This window comes from Salminus brasiliensis, chromosome 1, assembly GCF_030463535.1.
Source record: "Salminus brasiliensis chromosome 1, fSalBra1.hap2, whole genome shotgun sequence".
In the NCBI taxonomy this organism is placed as follows: Eukaryota; Metazoa; Chordata; class Actinopteri; order Characiformes; family Bryconidae; genus Salminus; species Salminus brasiliensis.
The window spans coordinates 87171310-87195763 of record NC_132878.1 but is presented as its reverse complement, the minus strand read 5'-3'; the positions used below and the strand labels follow the sequence as shown (position 1 = coordinate 87195763).

Below are 24454 nucleotides of genomic sequence, written 5' to 3'. Positions count from 1 at the left end.
CTTGCCAACTGTGAAGAATGAAGGTGCTATGCTGTGGAGTTGTGCTGCCACCAGTGGCATTGGCAACATTGCACAATTGGAAAAAAGAATGGATTCCACAAGATACCAGCAAATCCTGGCTGCAAGTGTCAAACCACCTGTGGAAACAGCCGAAGCTGTAAAGAGTATTGGCTTTGACAGCACGATAAGGGTTAAAACATACATTATATGGACATAAGTATTGGGACACCTGCTTATTCATTGTTCCTCCTTAAATTAAGGCTTTAAAAAATCTGCTTTTGTTGGTTTAACTGTATCTACTGTCCAGGGAAGGCTTTCTAGATTCTGGAGCATTGCTGTCAGGATTTGTTCAGCGAGTACTGCTTAAGAGCATTAGTGAGGTCAGGATGTTGGATGATTATCACCCCACCTCATCCCCAACTCCCCAACTCATCCCAAAAGGACTGGATGGAGCACCATCCATCATTCCAGAGAGTACCACTGTCACAGGGTTCAATGCTGGGGGTGGGGGTTATACCCTTCTAGCCCAAGCCTGGCATTAGGCAAGGAGCCAATAGCATTCAGCTACTTTAAGCTACACACACAGTTTATAGCAGATACACATAAACTATTCATTAGAAGATGTCCACTAATACTTAGACTGAAGCTTTTGGGATGGCACAGTCCTCTGATTTTAATAAGTAAGAAGCAGTGATGAGCAGTAAGACAGCCCAAGACTAGGTAGTCACCTTCCTTCCCATGTTGCTGTGGCCATTTTTCTAACCCAACAGGCAACACTGATTCCAAACGTTTGAGCAGTACTGTAGTACTAGTCCACTTCATTTGATATAGCAGCTTTTTCTCCCCCAAAACAGCTCAATTAAGGTTAAAGACGAAGGAGTCCGTGTGGCAGGAAGTGGAGTTGGAAACAGTGACTCATGCTTTACCCAGCACTTGTGTGTACAGTGAGGAACGTTTCACAGTTGGACTTTTTTTTCTTGTATAAGATTCATATCCGACGACCACTTTAAGGAAAGTGGAAATCACGAGAAGTGGGCGTTTAAATGAATAGCCTCTCGGATGTTTCTTGACATCATCCCGCCCACCACAGAAACCCATGACATCACAACATGTGATGATATCATACGCATGCCACCAACTGCGAGATGGTCTGCCACCTTTTCCACTGAACGTGTGTGTGCGCGTCTGTTAACATGGAAAGTGTGTGGTATCTGGGACGTAGACGCGACCTGGTCCAGTGTTTTGGCTGGGACTTCCCCCTTCCAGGCAGTTAGACACACGTGTAATCTCACTGCGTCGCTCAGCTGTACTCTCGCCCTTTCTACTTCTCTCTCTCTCTCCACACACTCTAGCTGTGGCGCAGGGGAAGTCCTGCGTTTGTTAGGAGGAAGGCGTGGGGCTGGCTTTGGTAGCTCAGTCCAGGCCTTGTGTGGCCTCGGGGCTCTCCCACAAATACCCCCCGAAAACAAACAACATGACCCCAGGCTGGGGACATCTGCCATTTTACACATGCCAATGTATATATAAACCTATATTTTCTTACACATTTCTTTTTTTGTTTGTTGATGTAAGTAAAACAGTAAGTAAAAACTATTTTCCGAGCTACTTCTCTTCCCCAGAATAAAACCAGTGCCTTTAAGACAGTATCCTAAACAAGACCAGGATAGCTTCTGACTGCCTTGTTTTAAGCCTTGTGGGAAAAGCAGTCCAGGCTGAAACACTCCTTATAACTTCAGACAGAAGAACAGATAGATCTAACTGCAGTGGCATGAATAGACAGATACATTTAAATGAGTTCACAACAGGCTGTATTTCCAGCTTTGTTTCCAAATATGAACAGCATAGAAACAGTAGTTAAGCAGTGTTTACATACTACATCTCTTTTTCTTTCTTTTTTAAGTAAAGGAAGTTCAGTTTTCCACAATAAGCGTTAAGTAACAGAAATGTTCATGTTAATGTTAAATATGTAGCTTAAACAATGATGTTCTTCTTTAATCTGCTGATAAAAGCACACATCGATGGTGGTTTTAAGGCCAGGGTCTTGAGTGCTGACATCACAAAAAGGGGGTAAAAGTGTAGGGTTTGCCATACACCAATAACATTAACACTACTGCGTGCACGATGGCCAAGTGTGAACCAAAGATCCCAGGTTCGATTTCGTTCGTGTCTGTTTTTGAGAATTTCCCCACTGTGGGACTAATAAAAGATTTTCTTATCTTATCTTATCTGACAGGTGAAGTGAAAAGCATCTGGCAAAGAGATGGGATAGATCAGGCAGCAAGTGAACAGTCAGTTGTTAAAATTGCCAAGCATTAGAATCGAAGCCCCTCTGACAAGGCTCAAACTGTGGTGGCTAGACAACTGTGTCAGAGTATCTCCAAAACTCCAAATCATCAGGCAGGTCTTGTGGGGTTTTTCTTGTATGGAGTGGTCAGGTCATTGATGCGATCCATGGAGGCCCCACCTCACAACATTACAGATCTGAGATGTTAGATAAGTAAAGTATAGCGCAACAGACTTTTTTCACTGCATCAAAATTGAACCATTTAGCTGTAAAGAAGGACATTCAGAGTGGTTTGGTTTGAAATGCTTCCTTCTTGAGAAACATGCTGAGTCAGAATTGTAAACAGAGGTGAAGAAGACACTTCAGAGGAAACCAGTACACACAGTGGTTACAAATATGTTGCCTGAAGGATTTTACCATAGGGCTAAGAGTATGGCCTAAAGTGTTTTTTTTCTCTCACAGCTAAGAAATAAAATGCCTCTAGGCCTATACTGTGTTTTTTCACATGTTGTATTCTTAAAACCTCTAGTTGAAAGGAAACTGATTGGAATAGTCAAGCATGGTGGTGGTAGTATAGTATCTTGTTGTTGGGACGCTTTTCTCCAGTAGGGATTGGAAAACTGGAAAAGAACTCTAGCCTGTAAGAGACATCACTTGGGCTGAAAGTTCACTTTCAAACAGGAGAATAACCCTAAACATAGATCCAAACCAAGGACTTCAATAGTTTAGTATAGTGGTCAAGCTGAAGCCAGTACCTCATGCTTCCTTCAGTCTTTGGCCTCTGGCATGCCGAAATGCAATCACTCCTTTATGTCAATCATTAACAATTATTAATAATCTGCTTCGTGACCCATTTTCCACACTCCCAACGAGACACCACTGCACTGTACCACCACCTCTTCTCAAACTATGAATCCCATTGCACATCCCACATTGTATTCTATTTATAGCCATTTTAATGTATTTTTTATGAATTTGCAATGTCAACACTACAAAATGTGGAAAATCCCTAATTTACCTTTATTAAAATGACTTAAGATCTCAGAAGGCACAAATAGGTTTACTGGTCCTTCTGGATAGTTGTAGACTACTGTAAAGAAATCTGAGTTTTTAAGTTTCTCTACAATTAACCAATTCACACCAAACCGTTCTGAATTCTTTACATCCCAACCTTTGGATGATACAGAAATTCAGTGGAATTCCTCTTTAAGAATTCATTTGCTGTCATCAGTACGTTTCTTATGTCACACAGCCAGCCAGCAACTCAGCTCGGAAAACAGAAAATAAAGACACGAGCTGTCCAGTGTTGTGCAATAAGCAATAATATATTCTCAGTAATTGAGGCTAAAAAAGCAAATCGATAAAGCACAAAAGGCTGTTGTTCAGCTTTTCCACCAGTCCTTCAGGACTTTGATCAAATAACATTTAAATCTTGTTTGTGCTCAAGGAGGCCCCACAGTGAATTGATTTCCGTATTAGATTTGCCTTCTCGGTGGCCTCTGTTGTCAAAGCCTTAAGGACGCTAGCTACATGGAAGCTTAAACAAGTGCGGAGCTTTTGCCTCTACAGTTCTGTGATGCTGTTGGATAAATGTTTGGTGAATTTAAATAAAACTCTTTATTGATAAATTTGGCAAAATTAGGCACATTTGAAAAAGCGGGTATAGGCACAGGGACGAAAACTATGGCCGTTATCGTAGTCAGTATCGCATTAATATCAATTCAATTCAATGAACTATTCAATTACCAATAAAAGCAAACACAGACATCTAGATATGTTAAAGGATCATCTTTCTTCTTAACACAACAGAAGTGTGTTTGCTCTTGTGAAATGTGAAAGGCCGGGCAGCAGCAATGTCTAAAGTTACTGATAGCCTGAGGCCTTTGCAATACATTAGGGTCGGACAGGTCACATGGATTTCTATGAAAAGTGTCTAACAATTGTTTTTTTATTAATTTATGGACCCATGAAAAACTCCAAACAGTCATTCAACAGTTTGGTCGTATCAATAATATCTTCAATATTGAGTTTAACTGTGTACAGAATGAGTGGAACAAGCAAACAAAACAGTAATATTATTAAACATATTATTAGTAGTAGTATTACTATTACAAGCTGTATTTTTTGTAGAATTTTCTTTTATATCAACCAGTTTCATGTTCATAACTTCTTACAACAGATTAATTTAGGCCAAATCTCAAAACATTTGCAATATGTGTTTGATACTATTCTGGTAGTTAAATTAAAACCCAACCCAGTAAGTATTTATTAACATTAAATTAAATATTAAAATCACAAGCCTGTTTTTTTGGGACATAGACTTAGCCTATTCTAGTACTACATTGCATTAAAGCCCCTTTCACACCCAAATCCCAGAACATTATCAGGTCACTTTCATTTGATATTTTACTGGGATGTTCATATTTATCATGAAAGTCCTGGTAAACAGGACATTCCACAATTGCAGCTGTAATCTAGAGGTCACTATACTTACAAATAGGGAAGTGTAGTAGGTAACGTACAGGTCATTTGCTGCATGACTTTATTGGAATATGGACTCCAACTTGTAGTTAAGCTTCAAACCACATCCAGTTCACCCAGGATAAAACGCGCGTGTGAAAGGGGTTTTAGATCAGTAGCGATGTTCCATACACAATTGTTGTCTGTAGTCTCACGCCAACTTCAGAAAAAGAAACCGTTTCAGGAATTTCTGCTTGCATTCACACCTACACCAGTATTTAATTACAGAGACATTCCTGAGTACATGACTGTAAAAAACAGTACACAGAAATCAGTCCATTTAAAGTGAAATTATTATTGTTGAGTATTGCATTTGTACCCAGTTTTTATTGTAGACATTCTGTAAACAGTTAAACCTGGTATTTGGGATGTAATCTAGAACCTGTTAGCACTTAAATGAACTTTCTTTAAAGAATACACATAATAATTTCATGTAACATTATGTAACATTTCAAAAAGGTCTTTTTTTTTCAAAAGGTAAACTGGTATAAAACACAAGATTTAAGAGATTAAATTCAGTTTCTTGCTCGATTATGATGACCCAGTTAAAGAAAAGCCTCACTTTCACATTTATATATTTATGCAATTTTAGACAAAGTGATAAGAACCTAGTCCTTCCCCCAAAAAACCCTCTGATGGTAGATTTGTGTTTAAAGGAAAACCTCCCTCACTGGGAAGCAGACTGCCATTCTGCCTCCTCTCCCATCACCAATTCATCCTGAAGGCAAACTACCCTGCCATCTATAAGCGCACAGGCACATATATTACGATGTACACTCCCAGTCTTGCGATCAATCCTATCCATAACGCTCATAACCCTGCATAAGACCCGCACGACACCCCAGTGAAAGCCTGCTGTCTGTGCAAACTGCCACCGCTCGCTGGATCAATAAAAGAGACCTGGACTTTGTTTACCATCATTTAAAATGTGCTCCGATAAATCGTGTCGCCCACGGCCACAGTAAACTCGCAAACGGTTTGACTAACAGTCACGTCAATACAGAGGTACTAAAACTCACCCGTTAGGATCCGGAGAGGGATACGAGTGGCCTTTTTTTTCTTTTTTGCTCAGGTGTAAAAACGGTTTACTATTTAAGGCATAATAACAGAGATCAGCAGTAAAAACTTAAAGCAAGTCCACTTTATGTAGTATTAGTGAGTGAATGAGCTTTTTTTGTGGTTTAACCCCTTAAATTATAGACTTATTATTCAATAACTTCTTTCAATTATTCAATAACTATTATCAACCCTATCTGTAATGTGATGTACAGTAGTTATGAGAATAAAGAGTACAGTTTAAGGGGTCAAATACACTGCAAATACGCTGCAGTTTGTGGTGTGTGTGTGTACGGATATGACACCACTGTCCTCAGGTGTATGTGTGTGCCAGTGTGTGTTATTGCACGTGTTCATGTCCAGCTTTAGTGTTGTCGAGCTGTTGAAGCTGGAGCTCCACTCGCTCTCTCTTTTTGCGCTGGATTAAATTGCCCCCGGCAAACCCCAGCAGGCCGCCCCCCACAGCAGCCGCCACGCCGGCCACTTTAAAGCCGGCCAGAAGCCCCAACGGACCGGCCAACACGGTCCCCACCACTGCCCCCGCCACAGGTATCACCGCCAGGCTTGCGCGTGCTGCCTATAGAGACACAGAGTAGGACAAGAAGTGTTAGTCTGTGGCACGCAACACTACATGAACTTGATTATTTATTATTGTTCTTGATTTATTAAATAATAAACGATGCAGCACAGATTTAAAGACCAGCAACTAGACATAAACAAGTATAATTTGACATTTTGAATTATTATTATTTGAATTATTTTAGAAACAATGATGTGTTAAATAATAAATAACATAGCAGAATAATATAACGGATAATAAAATCATCTATTTACAGTCAAATTACATGTTTAGCTGATTTTCTAACTGAAAGTAAGTTCAGAGAACACTTTTCTGCACATATTAAATTACATTTAATATAAGATAATGTTTTATTTTTCTAAAATATAAAAATTCAGCTAATGAATTCATATGGTGCTTTAAAATGTGCAGGAATAAGGCCATGCTAGTTTTTGTTCCTTTATTTTCACTTAGAAATCAACAAAACAAATGTAAACAATGTTGGCCTAATTTTTGCATGTGACTGTACAGTAATTCTATAGTTTATGAACTGTACTGTACTGTTAAGTTAAAGTACTGTGGGGAGTAAAGCGGTTAATCAAGGCAGCAAACATGAATTGGTATAAAAAAACAAACAAATCAAAAAACACTATAATCAAACAGACCCGGACTGATCATGTCAGTCACAATATATGTAAAATAGATATAGTGTATAATCAAATTATATAGAATTTAATACTTTGTGAGTTTCTGCTGTTTATTTTAGTTTGAGAAGTGTTACAAATGAGAGCTGACATCAGATCAGTCAATACAGCACTGTGCAACGGACAGCTGTTGGAGTATATTGTGAAAATCACTTAATCAGTGAAAGTCAGTGAAAAAACAAACACATTTCCATGTCAGCAGCACTCCAGTTTTTACAGTAACCCTCCAGCACCTAGTATATCCGAATCCTTCTTTATCAGAGTAAATCAGGTGAGCTGCAGGTGGAACTGGACAAATTCGTAGTGTCTTCCCTCAAAACAACCCTTTCTACTGTATTTATCTTTCTCTGCATTTGCTTCACTGTATTCACTGAGTTTTATGGCCTATAATGAGCATCACATCAGGATATCTGTTGTTCAATCAGCAATAAAACCGGGTTCAACTTCATGAAACATAAACTGTGATTCAGAACACCAGAAACTAACTGATATATAGGGGTGTGTGTATACGTGTGAGTGTGTAGTGGGGGAAAGCTCATCAGTAAAAGTCAGTCAGAAACTGCATTTGAACTTCAGACATTTCATGTGCTGTTTTTTCTGATAACAGGACAATTTCCCACAAGCCTTTATGGGGCGCAAATGCAAACGTGTGCACGTCTGTAGATCAAACTGGGGCATATCAGGTAAAATGTGAAGCTGCATTAGCCAAAACACTCTTTAATTAACAGTAGGATATAACACACAACGTTTACACACACATGCACACACACACATGCACACACTTAACGAATTTGATTAAGATAGTTAACTCTAAAGGCAAGGGTGTTCATCAAACGACACCTTTTTGCTCCTCTCATCTTCCTCTCTTTATTTCTCTCATTCTCTCATCTCACCATCTTCAGAAGCGCTTAATTATCCAAACCACCAGCAGAGAGAGAGCATGAGCGAGAGAGAGAGAGAGAGAGAGAGAGAGAGGGGGAGAGAGAGACTACAGGATGTGCAAAAATTGGTATGAAATATGAAGTGAGATGTTGCTCTGAAAGTCCTGAGCCAGCACAATCAGTAGTGAGCTGTGTGTGTGTGTCTGTGTTTATTAATGTGTATTACATATATCATACATAAAGGCTATTAGTTTAATTAGTAGTTAGAATTAGTACTATTAGTAAAGTATTAGTACACATATATATAATACATATGGGGCACATTATTATTACAAACAGGGATTTATGCATGTATAATACAAATGGGGAACATTACAACATACGCATATATAATACATATGGAGCATATTATTACACATATAGATTTTCACATATATTATTACATATAGGGATTTTTGCACATATAATACATATGGGACATGCTACTACATATATGGATTTATGTGTATTTACGTGCATTTTATATATCTTTTTTTAAAACGGATGAGTGTTTAAGTCCTAAGGCAGCACATTAAGCAGTCAACCAACCAGAAATATTCAGCCAACAGCATCCTGTGGGCAGCATTCAGTGATCGCTGATAAAGAACTACAGGATGACCAACACAAACTGTGTAGCAACAGATGTAGCCCATCATTAACAGTCTCTGACTTTACATCTACATAGTGGACCGGCTAAGTAGGAGTGTCTGAGTCAACAGCATCAGCCCAACACTACAACACACGCCATGTCAGTGCCACTGCAGTGCTGAGAATGACCCACCACCCAAATACTACCTGATTTGTGGTGGTCCTGTAGGATCCTGGTCATTGGAGAACAGGGTGATAGGAGGCTGATAAAGTATGCAGAGAAACAGATGGACTTCTGGAATTATAGAACTACAAAGTGCTACTATATGACAATGAGTGTAGAAACAAGGAGGTGATGTTAATGAAGCGGCTAGTATTATAACAGTAATATACTGTATATGTACATGTATATATGTACAAACATATAAATGAAAGTGCGCGCGTGTGTGTGTGTGTGTGTGTTTGTTGACCTCCTTCTGTTCCTTTCAGTAAAGACGTAGGTGAGGCCACTTTCTACATAGAAACAGTGCTCAATGGAACTGCATCAACTACATCCAGAAACACTTCAATTCTGACTGGATCAATATCACACACACACACACACACACACACACACACACACACACACACACACACACACACACCATAAACCCTGCCTGTGTGCTTCACCCTTCTTCCGTTCCTTTGCTCAGAACTCCACGGTTAGTGTGCGTCTGTGTGTATGTGTGTGTGTATATTGAACCCCCAGCTGGAGCTCAAAAGTCGGCTATAGACTCTCTTTTACACCCTTAAGCCCTCTGTTCACTCACACAGTCGCACACTCATCGACTCTCCGCGAGGGGCCAACACAACACACATCGATTCCCTCTGCTGCATGCCTTTTACCTCCCCTGCTAACTCTCTCCCTCTCTCTCTCCCTCTCGCTCTCTCCCTCTCTCCACTGCTCTCTCTCTCCACTGCTCTCTCTCTCTCTCTCTCTCCCTCCCTCTCCACTTCTCTCTCTCTCCCACCCTCTCCACTTCTCCCTCTCTCTCTCGCTCTCCTTATGCTCTTAATTGCCGTTTCCTTACGCGCTGATGTGAATCAATGGGCTGATGGCGCGGCTAGGCCCGGCTGAAGCAGGGAGCTAGAGTGGAATCGATCCCCCAGCAGGACTCCCCTCACTCCCCCTTACCTTCCCCAGGCTCCGCGTCCCCTCCTCCACGTTATCCGCCGCTACGCTAACATTGGCCTCGATGCTGTCAATCTTCTCCTGCTGAGCCTAAGACAAGGAAAGAGAAAGTTATGGACTTTGGGTCCACAGACAACACACACGCGCGCACACACACACACACACACACACACACACACACACACACACACACACACATCAACTTTTAGAAGCCCCATGGCATTGCCATGATGTGAAATGGTTCTAAATTGAATTTTTTTTTCTCGCTTGTAGGTCTGTGAAACGAGCAGAGAGGTTCTGTTGGATATTCTAAACTAGGGAACGTAATGTCATACATGCTGTAACTAACTGTACTTCATTATGTAATTACCTTTAAATAGCACACTGCACCAACTCTAAACCAGAGCGCTTCAACTCCAGAATCTGAATCCATTCCAGTGCTGGATTTTGTAATCAGTTAAATCAATCGAGCAATAAGCCCTACCTGTGACTGATACAGAATCCAGGACTGGGGAATGCACTCAAGGAGTCAAACTCTCTGCTGTAGACCACAGGTGGCCAAACCTTTGTGTAACACGGTCCACATGTAGAGGCAGCTGAACAGTTTGTGAAGTGAAATGACACATACACTCGTCAAAAAGGCATCCACATTTATTCAACATGCCGTCCTTCCGCTCAACAAATAACTTTAAACACTGTCTCTACCATTCACATAGTCCTAGAATGGAAAACTATTTAACTTGGCATACCGAAATAATTTTGTCTCTATCTAAAACCTCTGTTTTGTGAAACCAAATTTTTTAGGCCCAAACATTTCCATACCCTCAGCACACAACTGAAACCTTTTCACCACCTAAAATGTAGCGACAACTTGAGGAGAACATGGTGTTGTTGATGGTGGACAGCAGCACATCACCACCAGACTCTTTTAGTTATGAGAATACAGGTTGCTGCACGAATCAGGCCTTGTGACAAGGCTTTTCCTGATCTAGCGTCCTCAAAAAAATCTAATTGCCCATGTGGCCTGTGAATAAATTTGGGCACCTTACAAAGTCAGGACTTAGTAACACCCTCTCTGACAGAAATAACAGCCAGCAAATGTTTTCTGTAGCTACACTTCAAGTCTTTAGGTTCTTGCAGTGGGAATGTTTTCCCACTATTCCTTGCAGCAGGCCTCTAGTTCTGAGCTATTATCTGGTTGTCCTGGATTGTTTAAGGTGTATATGCAAATTATCTATGATGTTTAGGTCAGGGAAATGTGCGGTGCCGTTCCACAAGCTTCTGTTAAAAGTAAAGTGTAAATATAAGATCATTGAGGAATTTTTAGGGCTTCTTCACTTTAAAACTGGGGAGAAACCTCTAGAATCCTTTAAGGAACCCTTTTCTTCAAAAAGCACCTTAAGAGGTTCCTCCCCAGTTTCAAATTAAAGAACCTCCAAAAGTTCCTTAAGGATCTTTTTTAACAGTGTAGTTATTTTTGTTCCAAGCATAACTTTGCTAATTGTAGCCAAATAGTTCTATTTTGACTTTCAGCCCAGTTTCCAAAGCCCATTTCACATGAAACCCCTATGAATGACTTTAGATCTCCAAAATTAAATAGTTTAGAAAAACTTTGAAAAACATTTAATGCTAGTTTATTGCCAATGCTTAAATTACTTCTTTACTCTATTCATGAATGAGGAGGAGAAGGAAGGGAATATCCCCTTAGTTTCACCTCAGCTATTCAAATCAAGAGCTTAATTCTGGTTTTGGGAATAATTTCAATCTGTTCATTTAGACTTAATTTAATTTAAATTTTATGCTGTTTAGTGCTGGATATTCTAGGATGTTGCAGAACAGTTCTATAAGAATCAGGGTTTTTGGCCTTGTCAATGGGTAGCTACTTTTACTTCTACAGGAATCAAGAATCATTATTAAAGTATATTTTCAAAAATATAATCTAAGACTTTATAGACTCTCTCTCTCTCTCTCTCTCTCTCTCTCTCTCTCTCTCTCTCTCTCTCTCTCTCTCTCTCTCTCTCTCTCTCTCTCTCTCTCTCACACACACACACACACACACACTTGGTGGTGTTAGGTGGTGAGTTTGAGTGGGGTAAGTCTGTGCACTGGGGCAGAAGGAGAGATAGGAGGGGGCAGAGCCTCTTGTTTGAGGGGGCAGGGGGCCGGTCGTCGGGGGCAACTGGGTGGTCGGTCGGAAGCTTATGAAATATTCAAAGAGTGGCAGCTGTCTCTCTGTCTAAATCAGTGTGAGCTCAAAGTAATCACTGCACACAAAGCCACACACACACAGGCGGCTGGAGCAATCCGTGTTAACTCTCTACCCTGGAATCTTTTATTTTATGCCTGATGCTCACTACCATTTGATTTGAATGTGTGTGTGTGTTCATACAAATATGAATTTCAGATATTACTGATGTGCGATTGGTAAAAGTAGTAGAATCTTTGGTAAAGGCAGATGTGTGAATAATGTTATTTTTGTTATTGGTTTTACGCTTCCAGCTCTAATCATGAAGCTCACATCCACAGTTCAGGTTCAGTGGGACTCAGCAGAAGTTGTCCACATTTATTCAACATGCCGTCCTTCCGCTCAACAAATAACTTTAAACACTGTCTCTACCATTCACATAGTCCTAGAATGGAAAACTATTTAACTTGGCATACCGAAATAATTTTGTCTCTATCTAAAACCTCTTTGGTTTTCTGAAACCAAATTTCTTAGGCCCAAACATTTCCATACCCTCAGCACACAACTGAAACCTTTTCACCACCTAAAATGTAGCGACAACTTCAGGAGAACATGGTGTTGTTGATGGTGGACAGCAGCACATCACCACCAGACTCTTTTAGTTATGAGAATACAGGTTGCTGCACGAATCAGGCCTTGTGACAAGGCTTTTTTTTGCCCATGTGGCCTGTGAATAAATTTGGGCACCTTACAAAGTCAGGACTTAGTAACACCTGCCAGCTCTAATCATGAAGCTCACATCCACAGTTCAGGTTCAGTGGGACTCAGCAGAAGCAGAAACTTCTAGATTGTTGCTTGGGTTGGGTCGGTTGGTTAGAAACCATCAGTTAACGCAACACTATGTGGCAATTTTACTTTAAAATAGCAACTTCAGAATTATGGTAATGGTACAGCGAGATGGTACAGTGAGAACAGCGTCTCTGTTATTGCCAATCCGGGCCGAAGCACTGCTACTACACTATATAACTTTGGTAAATCTGCACAAGACCTCTCACAAGAATTACATAATGCTGTGTAACCAGAGTCATACACCAGATGGACAAGTACTGGGACACCTGTACTGAGACACCTGCATTAATGAAGTTAGGATATTGGATGATCACCACCCATTCATCCTCAACTCATCCAAAATGAGAACACAGGTCCACTGCTCCACAGCTCAATGCTGGGGGCTTTATATCCCTCTTGTCCACACCTGGCATTAGGCATGGTGCCAATAGTTTTTTGTTTATCTGCTCCAGAGAGTCCTATTCTATTGGCAATTCTTATTTACAGGGACTAGACAAGCTATGTGTGCGCATGTGCATGTGCATGTGCATGTTTGCGTCAGCAATGGGTGCAAATTAGCAGGGGTCCCAATCTATTTGCCCATGCAGTAGAAGATGTGCTCTAAGCTCATTTTCAGAGTTTTAGTATTTGTATGCATTTATGGGTTTGTGTATATGTGTCTCTTAACAGAGCAATAGGCTGTCAGTCACTGCCACACAGGAACACACACACACACACACACACACGCACACACACACACTTAAAAATGGAAAAGAATACAACATACACATTATTACATTACACACATACACGTTCTCCAAGGAAGGACAACAGGTAAACCAGCAACTTGTTGTGAGATACCACAGCACACCTTCAGAGGTCCTGTGTAGTCCATAACTCGAATGGTCAGGTCTATTTTGGCAGCACGAGGGGGGGCTACTCAATATTAGGCAGGTGGTATTAATGATATGACTGATCAGTGTTACAAAAATGTAATATTATATTAATAACATATACAAAGCATTTGTCAATATTAGAAACAAAGGTAAGAAATATTTCTAAAATTTATTTGAATTATTTTGGAAATTACAATGAGGTATTAGAAAATGAATAATACACTGCAGTAATTTACAGTAATGTTTAAAGTCTGCTTTGAGTGTCCTATGGAAAACAAGTCAACTCTGAATATTCATGTTATCATAATGTTGTTTACATCATTCCTATAACGAATTATTTCTATTATTGTTATTATTATTATTATTATACATTTCCAACAATATTTACTTAACACCAGCGAAGCTGCACAGGTTTGTCATATCTGAATAAATAATAGAATTATTTTATTTACCTGCAACTAAACAGGTTTCTAAAAATACTGGTTCCAAACTTTTGAACCCTAGTTTTCTTTATCAAATCCGAATGTTGACAAATTCATATCTGAATACGTCCGTTGGATTGTCGTCAGTGGCCGTGGTGCTGTACGTCAGCTTCAAAGAGAGTTTCCACTCCGTCACGACAGGATAAACAGAAGCCGACAGACTTTTAATCCCATGATTGAACTGTCCTCTTCCCGGAGTGTTTGCCTCAACACGTGGAAAGCACACTAGCCTTCCCCTCCCAAAGCCTACATCAGATATGACTGATATAATGCCTCAATTCAGGCAGAACATCTACAATGTGAGTGAGGACGGAGGGAAACACTTCTGTCTATGTGCGTATGTTTGTTTCCATACATTTCAGGACAAAATCCAAAGGAAAAACATACAAAGTGAGGACCAACGGCGGGATCTTGATTGAGTGAGGTGTGTCTACATCTACATTTCTTTTTGGGTTACTAGATTACAGATGGCAAAGTAGAAAGCCTGGGTTGAGTTATTTAGATTAGGAACACTACACCAATACTGAGCCGGACCTCTCAGAACAGCTTCAATTCAGTGTGGCGTGGATTCCATAAGATGATGGAAACATTGTCCATGTTTAAATGACTGAATCGCACAGTTCCTGCAGATATTTCAGAAGCACTTTCATGCTACGAATCTCCTGTTTTACCACATCCCAAAGGTGATCAAATGGATTCAGATCTGGATTCAGATCTGGTAACTGGGAAGGCCACTGAGGAACATTAACCATTGTCATGTAACCAGTTTGAGAAGGCTTTTGCTTTGTGACGTGGGGCATCGTCATTCTGGAAGTAGCTGTTAGAAGAAAGGTAAACTGTGGTCATGAAGGGATGAGCATGGTCAACAACAATACTCAAACAGGTTGTGGCATTCAAGCAATGATTGATTGGTATTAACAAGCCCAAAGTGTGCCAAGAAAACATTGCCCACATCATTACACCACCCCCACCAGCCTGGTTTGTTGACACAAGGTAGGTTAGGTCCATGGATTCATGCTGTTGTTGCCAAATTCTGACCCTACCATCTGTGTGCCCCGGCATAAATTAACATTCATCAGACCAGGCAATGTTTCTCAAGTCTTCAGCTGTTCAGTTTTGTAAGCCTGTGACCACTGCAGCCTCAGCTTTCTGTTCTTGGCTGACAGTGTCCACATAGCCAAAGATAAACAACCTTCACCATCAGTGTTGGACACAGATAGAATTTGCCTTTCATCTTTAACCCATCTGTGCAGTGAACACACACATACAGTGAGCAGACACACACAGAAGAGAATGAGCACACGTCTCCGGAGCGGCTTTGCTTAAGGGCCCAACAGTGGTGTAGAACACAACCCGGTCACCAATGGCCCGGTGCTCAAACTGCTGAGCCTCCACTGCCCCATAACCTCTGCCACTGTACTACACTGTTGTGTTCTCCTAGGCCTTCTGCTGTTGTAGTCCATCTTTCTCAAGCTTTAAACATGTACGTTCTGAGATGCTTTTCTGGTCATCATTACATATTTTATATTTAATTTATTTATTTTTAATAAATATTATATGGCTTCACATTCAGACACTGCATAAAAACAAGGCTTGTGTGTGTGTGTGTGTGTGTGTGTGTGTGTGTGTGTGTGTGTGTGGCTTGTGTAATGATGGTGGCTAGATTGTCTAGATTCTCATTAATCCTCGCTGGTTAGCGTGGGGCTGACGGCCTGTCACTGACGTGCTCAATCACACAGACACACGCACACACTCGTTCACACACACGCACACGCACCGATGGGATCAATACCTCCTTGTTGGCTCTAAGAACGGACAAGAGGCTCTCTGTCTGACAGCCCTCGCAAACCCTTAGCGTTTCTGTCACTGCACTTTATCAACCACCTCTCTCTCTGTCTCTCTCTCTCTGTCTCTCTCTCTCTGTCTCTCTCTCTCTGTCTCACACGCGCGCGCACACACACACACACACACACACACACACACACACACACACACACACACACATTAAGAATGAACAAGCTCTGTAAAACACACACACAGACAGTAAAAAATATTGACACACAATTTAAAGAGGGTGATACTCACATGAACAAGAGAGGAGAATTCATTCACTAAACCATTCAACTCGAGTAGGTCCTGGAGAAACCACACACACACAGTCAATTATACTGAGATAAACGCAGTAAACAGCATTGCTGTTATAAGACACGCTTACATTGATGGAATTGACAGGAAAATGTTATAGGACTAGCTCAGATTATCCAGCATGGCTAATGATGAATGGAAGACGTAATGATATTACCTTCACTTTTGTTGTACATCTACACACTTCCTTCTTTTTTTATTTAACTATGAGGATCAGTTCAATAAAATGTATTATGCGTGTTGTATAGATTAATTCTACGCAACATTTAATTATATACACTCTAAGAAGATAACCAACTTCATAGCAAACAACTTCATGTGGTAACAAGCCACAACTGAACTGGGTTTATTTTTATCAAATGGATGCTTTAAATGAAGCATTCATAGTAAAAAGCTTTGACTGCCCTTTGACTATATATATTAGACTTAACAGTAATGTGTAGAGATGAGTTGAAAAGTGCTTAATACTTAATACATTATATAAGAAATATATAAAAGAAATATATATGTACAGTAAAAGGTCCTGTGTATGATGTGATGTGTGTGTGCGGTAATCCTAGTTCCTTTGTTCAAAGTCTGAATTGAAAAAACTCCTCCTCAGAAACTCCTCCTCATCCTCTCTGTGTTTGCCTTCAAGGAGCAAAAGTGTTTCCATGCCTGCAACAGAGTCTGTTATTTGGGTTTAACTCAGTGATTTGAATAAACCCAGTTCAACTGCTTGTTACTACATAAAGTAACATTTCGTTAAACGGTTGAAGGGACAAACTACTTTTTACAGTGTCCGATCCCCTAAACCAGGTCTAATTAAAATCACTCAAGTACTGATGACACCCATGATATATTCAGAAAAGCATGTTGTGCCATATTGTGATGTAACTGATCACAGTAACAGGAAATTTCAGCATATTGTTCGCTCCTGCAAAATTAGGTTTTCGTTTTTTTGAGAGAGTGAATTTTGTAAATGATTCAGAAGAGAAATAGTTGTTAGCCACTATCTGTTAATGGCTAATAGTGGAGTATGTCATGTATGGGTTTTAACGAGACTTCTCTGTAAATTTAAATGTATACAAAAGTATACACATAAAAATACTGTTTAAGTGCTGCTATGTAAAAATGATGCAAAGTCTGAACATACGTGGTAAAGGTTTGTGAGTAATGTAACTTGTGTAACAAGTTCTGTGAGACAGTAGGGCTTTAGTAGCTACCAAGGTTCATGATGTTATTGGTATTAACCTACCTGATGGCTATTAAATTTTAATAGATCTTTATGACATTTACTATTAGCAATGTTAGAATTTTGGTCTGAATTCCTTTAACTACACTAGCTTAACTTAATATGTATTAATGTAAGTCATATACATTAAAAGGTTTGCTTTTTTATTTCTATTGTTTACATTTGAGTAAAATGTCCACGAAGTAAGCTATGAAACATAAACAAACAAACAAATCAATTTATATATAAGAAAAATCATCAAAGATATGTTTACTTATGATGCTCATGAAATATTGTGTATAAGTATATACGGTACCAAACCAGGTGCTGGATGATAACTATAAATAATACTACAGTTTTGGAGATGTTTTAATGAACACAGAATACCACGAATTTCTGTAGGCCTGTTATTTGTATTTGTTTCTTCTAGTGTTTTACTGAGCAAATAAACACTTACTGTCTAGATAAGGAGCTTTGTAGTCTTAATTGTCAGGTACCAAAACCTTTCACATAGTACTCTATGTGTGCAGAAGTGCGTGTGTGCGTACCTCCTCCAAAGAGTCCCAAGACTCTGCAGCGTTTTGTTCAGGCGGGATTGCAGGTAGCAAAAGTTGACTTTGGGTGAAAGGTGACTCGGCTCCGCCCACATCTGCATCACCTGAAATAAATGTACAAATTATAAACAACATTCTGCACAACTCTATCTCATGGAGCAGTCCATCAAACACGCAATCACACACACCATCAGAAACAAACACTCACTGTAAGCAGTGTCAGAGGCACTATGAATGTCTGTGGTGAGTGGCTGCGGTGGCCGGGGCCCCAGATGGTTGACAGAGTCAGAGTGGAGGCGCAGGAAGTTTTGAGCGGCGGTAGAAGCACGCTCTCTGATTGGCTGTACAAGTTTCTCTAGCGCTGCAGCGTCTGTGCTGCGGACACGCCCACACAACTTCTCCATCTCCCTTAGGTTAGAGCGCAGCTGCTGCAGAGAGAGAGAAACAAAAGTCAGCCTTAATTAGATATCTACTTAGAACTAACCTTGTGTTGAAATGCTTTGTAATCTGACAGTAGACCCTTAATCACTGTAAAAATGAACATAACCACAAACATCTGTGGTTACAGATGAAAGCAGATGTAATGGCCTAATTGATGACTACTTAAAGGAAACCACATTTCAAATAAAGAATTACTGTCCACTGAAACCTTTTATTCTATGTAAGTTCATATCTTAGACTTTTGCCATGACATCCACTTATTGCTAGGTACCAGGGGCAAAACACTACCAAAATGTTTATAAAAAATAAATCCTTTTAGATGTGATTTTTTTTCTTAACTCCCTATTAAAGAAAACAGTCAAGATAGATAGTTATACAGTTCAGATTAATAGTGAAGTTGGTCAGTTATTTTTACATTTTCTCTTAAGACAAATTCTAAGAACTATTGGTATCCTCAAACCTTACTGTCACCTCACTTGACAGAGACGTACAGAGTTCAGAAAGTCTCTAAACCTTTAAACACAATCAGTATACAGGCTGGTCTTAATAAGACCACTTCTTAATACCCACTTACATAGGTTTCACAAGGATTCTGACATTCACCAAAGTTTTCTTTTTTATGATTTGCTCAGTTTACAAGGAATTTGTGATGTTAATGCAATCCTAAGGTTAAGTAAATACACCTTATTGAAAATAAAGTACTGGGACACTTGTTTATTCATTGTTTCTTCTGAAATCAAGGATATATATATATATATATATATATATATATATATATATATATATATATATATATATATATATATATATATATATATATAAAGAGTTTGTCCTGCTTTTGTTGGAGTAACTATCCAACAATCTAAGGTTTTCTACTTGATTGAGGACAGCATATTAATCTTAATCTACTAGAGCATTGCAGTGAGGATTCAATTACATTCAACAACAATAGCATTAATAAGGACAGAATGTTGGATAGGCCTACAGGTTGGATAGGTGTTCATGTACTGTCCCCTTGCTGCCGCATGTGTAGTCACATGACTCCATGTCCATGGACGCAACATGGAAGAAATCTCAAACACACAGTCAGCTCTAGTGTTGGATGATCACCACCCCACCTCATCCCTGACTCATCAGAGAAGTATAGGATGGAGCACCATCAATCCAGAAAACACAGCTCCACTGCTCCACAGCTCAATGCGGCGGGGCTTTATACCCCTCTAGCCCCTGCCATGGTGCCAATGGATTCATGTTGATCTGCTCCAGAGAGACCTATTCTATTGGCAGTACCTCTCTACAGGGCCTAGACAAGCGGGGTGTGTACATTTGCACGTCCGTGTCAGTAATGGGTGCAACTTACAGTAGCTGAATGTACTAGTTAAAAGGGGTGTCCACAAACATTTGGACAAATAGTGTACAGTGTATATAAGCTAAAAAGAATAACTAGTTATCTTACTTATAAAGTTCAGATCTGGCCTCTTATTACTACAAAGCTTTTTGGGAAACTGGGCCCAGTTCTCTCCAAGTACAGAAACCAGAATCCAGGTACTTCTATGGGCCATGAAATGTCAACTTGTCAGCTAAAGAATTGCTGCAATCCTGTTTGCCATATAAGCACGCACACACTCTCAAAGCAACATCATGGGGATTACGGATCAATTCTTCAGCCTCAGGCCAGCTGGTCAGAGGTCAACAGTGGGCCAATCAAATAGTTACACTCTGGTGCGCTCATTAAACCCCCTCAATAACCATGCGGTGCATAATCTCACACACACAAACACACAACAGCAAACGCAAACAGCGGCCCAATACAACGACAAGCAGACGTATATTACAATAGACACAGACAAAGACTCGACTTATACATGTCACATGCCCTCTCACTGAGACACACACACCTCAGACAACGAAGGCAAAAATCACGACCGGGGTCAAAAGGTAAAAGCCTAACACTTCTTCCTTCATTTCTTCCTCTCACTCTCTTCTCTCTTGCGTATGTATGTTGGAGAACTGCATTTGATTCTCTCTCTCATTCTCCCTCTAGAGAGGCACTTAAACAGTATACACAACCCCAGCCTCTGCGTATTGTCAGCCATCTATGTCACACTGACACACAGACACACCCGGGCTCTCACACACCCGACAGCAGCGGACACGGGAAAGCTCTCCGGGGTCTCCGGGGGAAACAGAGCAGGTGCCAAGGTCACAGCCAAAAAACACACACACAAACACACATATACCCCACACACACTACACACACAGAGTCCCCTGAGCACCTCAAACAGACTCTAAGAGACATTAACACCGAGTTACACGCCTGTCTGGACCATTTCTAAGAGCAAAGGCATCACAGTAACATCACATACACACTCACACACACACCATGCAACACACCAGAAGCCGAAGTTACCCATATTACCTATCCACACACACAGACACCACAGTGATCAAGAATAGATAAAAGAAGAAAGGGGGGCGTTCTGCACTCCCACTACTTTACTCCATTTCCAACTAATGCAGTATGAACTCCATGGAGGGCACTGTGTGTGTGTGTGTGTGTGTGTGTGTGTGTGTCTCATATATATATATATATATATATATATATATATATATATATATATATATATATATATATATATATATATATATAGTAATAGCGAATAGGCTAACTGAAAATATATGTTTTGTATATCTCTGCTGGGTCCCGTCATAACACAGGAATGTACGACCATGCATCTATCTTTAGATTTATAAAGATAAATAATTAATTTAGACCTATTAGCTGTTTGTTGCGCAGGAAAATAGACTGAAGACAAACATCTGCTTTTTAATCTTAAATATCTGATTCACAAGTGTTTAGTTTGATTATTTATTCATTTACATCCAAGATTGATTTATATTTTCTGAAAAGTACAGTCGCTTCATAAGCCTGTGGAAGATGAGAAATAATTATTTCAAAGATGGCAATGTTGCAAATTTCGCTTCATCTCAAAATAATTCAAATCTTGACTAATTTCTTTTGTTCATTTAGTTTTATTTATTTATGAGTTTTTTTATGTTTAAAGAGAAATAAAGTAGGCTGATCCTATTGAAGAAGTGCTTTTAATGTTAAAACTGAAAAAAATTAAGACATATTAAACATAAATACATGCTGCTGTTTGTCTCAATATTGTCTCAATACCTACGAATTCCAGCCCAACATTATACGTCAGTAATCAAAATAGGCTGCAATCTTTCATCACATACGCCATCTTTTTTTACTGATTTTTAAATGCTTAAAACTACAACAAACTATGAGCGAAGAGTCGAATCTTCGTGTTAAACAGCCAATTCACAGGTGTTTTTTTACTCTGGTGTGTTCCATTGCTTTAGAAGTGTTTAAAAATAATATACCTAGGCTTGCTTCTAAGCTTTCAAACATCTTTGGAATCTGTTGCTGTTGTTCAACATTAGAGCCGAGAGGCTTGCCAATGAAAGTCAAAAAAGCTATTATGAGGCTGAAGATAAAAACCAACAGAGACATTGATCAAACCTTGGGATTACCAAAATCAACTGTGTGGAATATCATTAAGAAGAAAGAACGCAGTGATTCATGATGTGTTTTCAAAGCGCAACCTTGTTCACAGCTCTGCTCGTATACTGATGGATCTCACTGTCCTCGTAAATTCAACAAATCCCTAATAAGAAAACAGTAAATTGGTAAATGTTGAAGCTTCACAAAAACTGTATAAGCGGGTTTTACAACGGTTGGTGAATAAAGCCCATTGTGTTTGTGCAGTCATACCTGTACTGTCCGGCTGGCATTTATATGCTCCTGGTGCAATCTGTCCCATTGGCCACTTCTTTGGAACTGAACAGAGAAGATTTAATGAAGTCAATAAACATGCAGTTGTACAAATATATTTTGTGACTGAGGTCAAGTGCTATGCTGTTTACGTGAGATGCCACAAAAAAAGTGCCTTTTTGTCCACGGATCATGTTCTAATTGCCTGGTGTCCAGGTATTGTGTGAACAGAAGTCTATTTACCTTCTCTATGTTGTGCTGGTGCTGACTCAGGCGCTCCAGATCAGTGGGGATCACTACTTTGATGAATTTCTGGACTGGGGGCTCCAGACGCCTTAGCGGCAGTTTGCCCACTTCATCTGCCATGTTTAATGAAGTCCTTTGACCCGTCAGAAAGGTCACTGATTCCGCCACATATTCAGGGTCCACATTCCATACCTCAACACCTATGGTACCTGTACCAAACAGACAGAGAGAGACATACACACACAAAGAGAGATTGAGAGGGTGACTAAGCAAAATGCTGGAAATATTGGGAGAGACAAATCATTAGCATATTTTGCAAGTTTGCATTCTCACTCATGAAATGAGAGGCAGCTGGCGGGAAGGCTTAAACAAGACAAGACAAAGTATGCCCCGAGTTACCGTCATCACGATCACGCCACAACTTCTGCAGATGTTAAAACTGAAAACTGCAATCTGTGTGCTGTGTCAGTTCCAAGTTTCCACAGATTGGTTTATACTTGGCTTTTACCTGTGAATCACGAAAACCTCTGTCTGTTTTAACAGGGCCATTATGAAGCTTGTTTTTTGGTCTTGCAAAACTTACACTGTTCATTTCTCAACAAACACCTTTTCAACGGGTAAGCATGATTACAAGTCACAAGTCAGATTTTTTGTACTGTGTCAACAAAGAAATACTCCAGGCTCCAAAAATGGCTACACAGACCAACAACATTTGGCTTAATCGGAAAGGTTTGATATTTAAATTCATTGCAGATCATTTAATTATTTGGTGGTTTAAAGAAACATGTTACAGCATTTGTTTTGTTGACAAAAAATGTAGTAGTTTTTAGTATAATGTCCCTTGTAGTGGACGTCAGGTCTTGCTGAGCTCAAAATATAGAGGAGTAGTGAGTTCATTTTCATGAGGATTTTAGATCAAATTTCTTTTCATTTCATGAACATCAAAAACAGTTAGAGGAAGGAAACACTTCTGAACAATAAAAGGCTTCCTTCAGAGATGAGTGCATCCCAATGGTTTGTGTGCCCAATTTTGTTTTTCAAAAAACAGCTCATATGGAATAACTAGAAGGCCTCCAGTCTTGGTGACTGTGGCCAGCAGTGTCCTGCCAACGTAATTGATAGCCAACTGTGTAATGTGTTTTTTTTTTTTTTGTGTGTAAAAGAAACAAAAAGGCTCGGTTTACCTTTCTAGTCACTGTAAGACCAATAAAGTTCATAGCCCTAGCTTAAATATTGCCTTTTCTGCATACTGCACAGTAGCTGGCCTCACTGTTTCTGCCAAGGGCCCAACAGTGGCAGCTTGCCGAGCCCGGGTATCGAACCCACAACAGCTGTATGCATTCATTAGAAGGGGTGTCCACAAATATTTGGACATATACTGTACTGCAGATTTCGAACCCACAGACCCACCAATACCCTGGCCATGAAAAGTGGATAAGAAAATAAACAGATTTGTCCTGACGAGCTGGATTTGGGCATAATTTACGAGGTTATCTGAGAAGCTTGGCTTTGTGAAATGTAGCTATTATACAATGAAACTGCGTGTTTTCTAAGACTAGTTCAGGTCTGAGCCTGCTTAAGGAGGCACTGCTGTAAATGCCGTGTAAAGCAGGGGGTCTCGGTCCAGCTGTTTGACTGATTTCACCACAAACACTGAAATGGTTTCGCTTTAAAGGAGCTCTGTATATGAAGAACGACTCTGACCTCAGATACACACACAATCGACTTCTTTAACGGTGGAGAAACAGATCCTCTTACCTAACAGAGACACTCAGAGCAGTGACTTCACTGAAATACTTGGGCTGTCCAGCTGAAACTCCCTCTGTTTGTAAACATGCTTCACAGACTTCCTTGTGCGTCGCTGAAAGCTGTCCGGCA

At 40.0% G+C, this 24454-nt stretch overlaps 1 protein-coding gene across 1 annotated transcript; it reads right to left on the bottom strand.

Annotated features, from left to right (window-relative positions):
• Positions 1-849: 849 nt before the first annotated feature.
• stx17 (syntaxin 17) lies at positions 850-24454 on the bottom strand. The gene is made up of 8 exons (XM_072692195.1): positions 24335-24454; positions 22574-22785; positions 22331-22396; positions 18314-18533; positions 18100-18209; positions 16279-16329; positions 9806-9892; positions 850-6437 (listed from the first exon to the last, which is right to left on the bottom strand). The coding sequence occupies exons 2-8, from the start codon at positions 22694-22696 to the stop codon at positions 6201-6203; spliced, it is 894 nt and encodes a 297-aa protein (XP_072548296.1). The 5' UTR covers positions 22697-22785; positions 24335-24454; the 3' UTR covers positions 850-6200.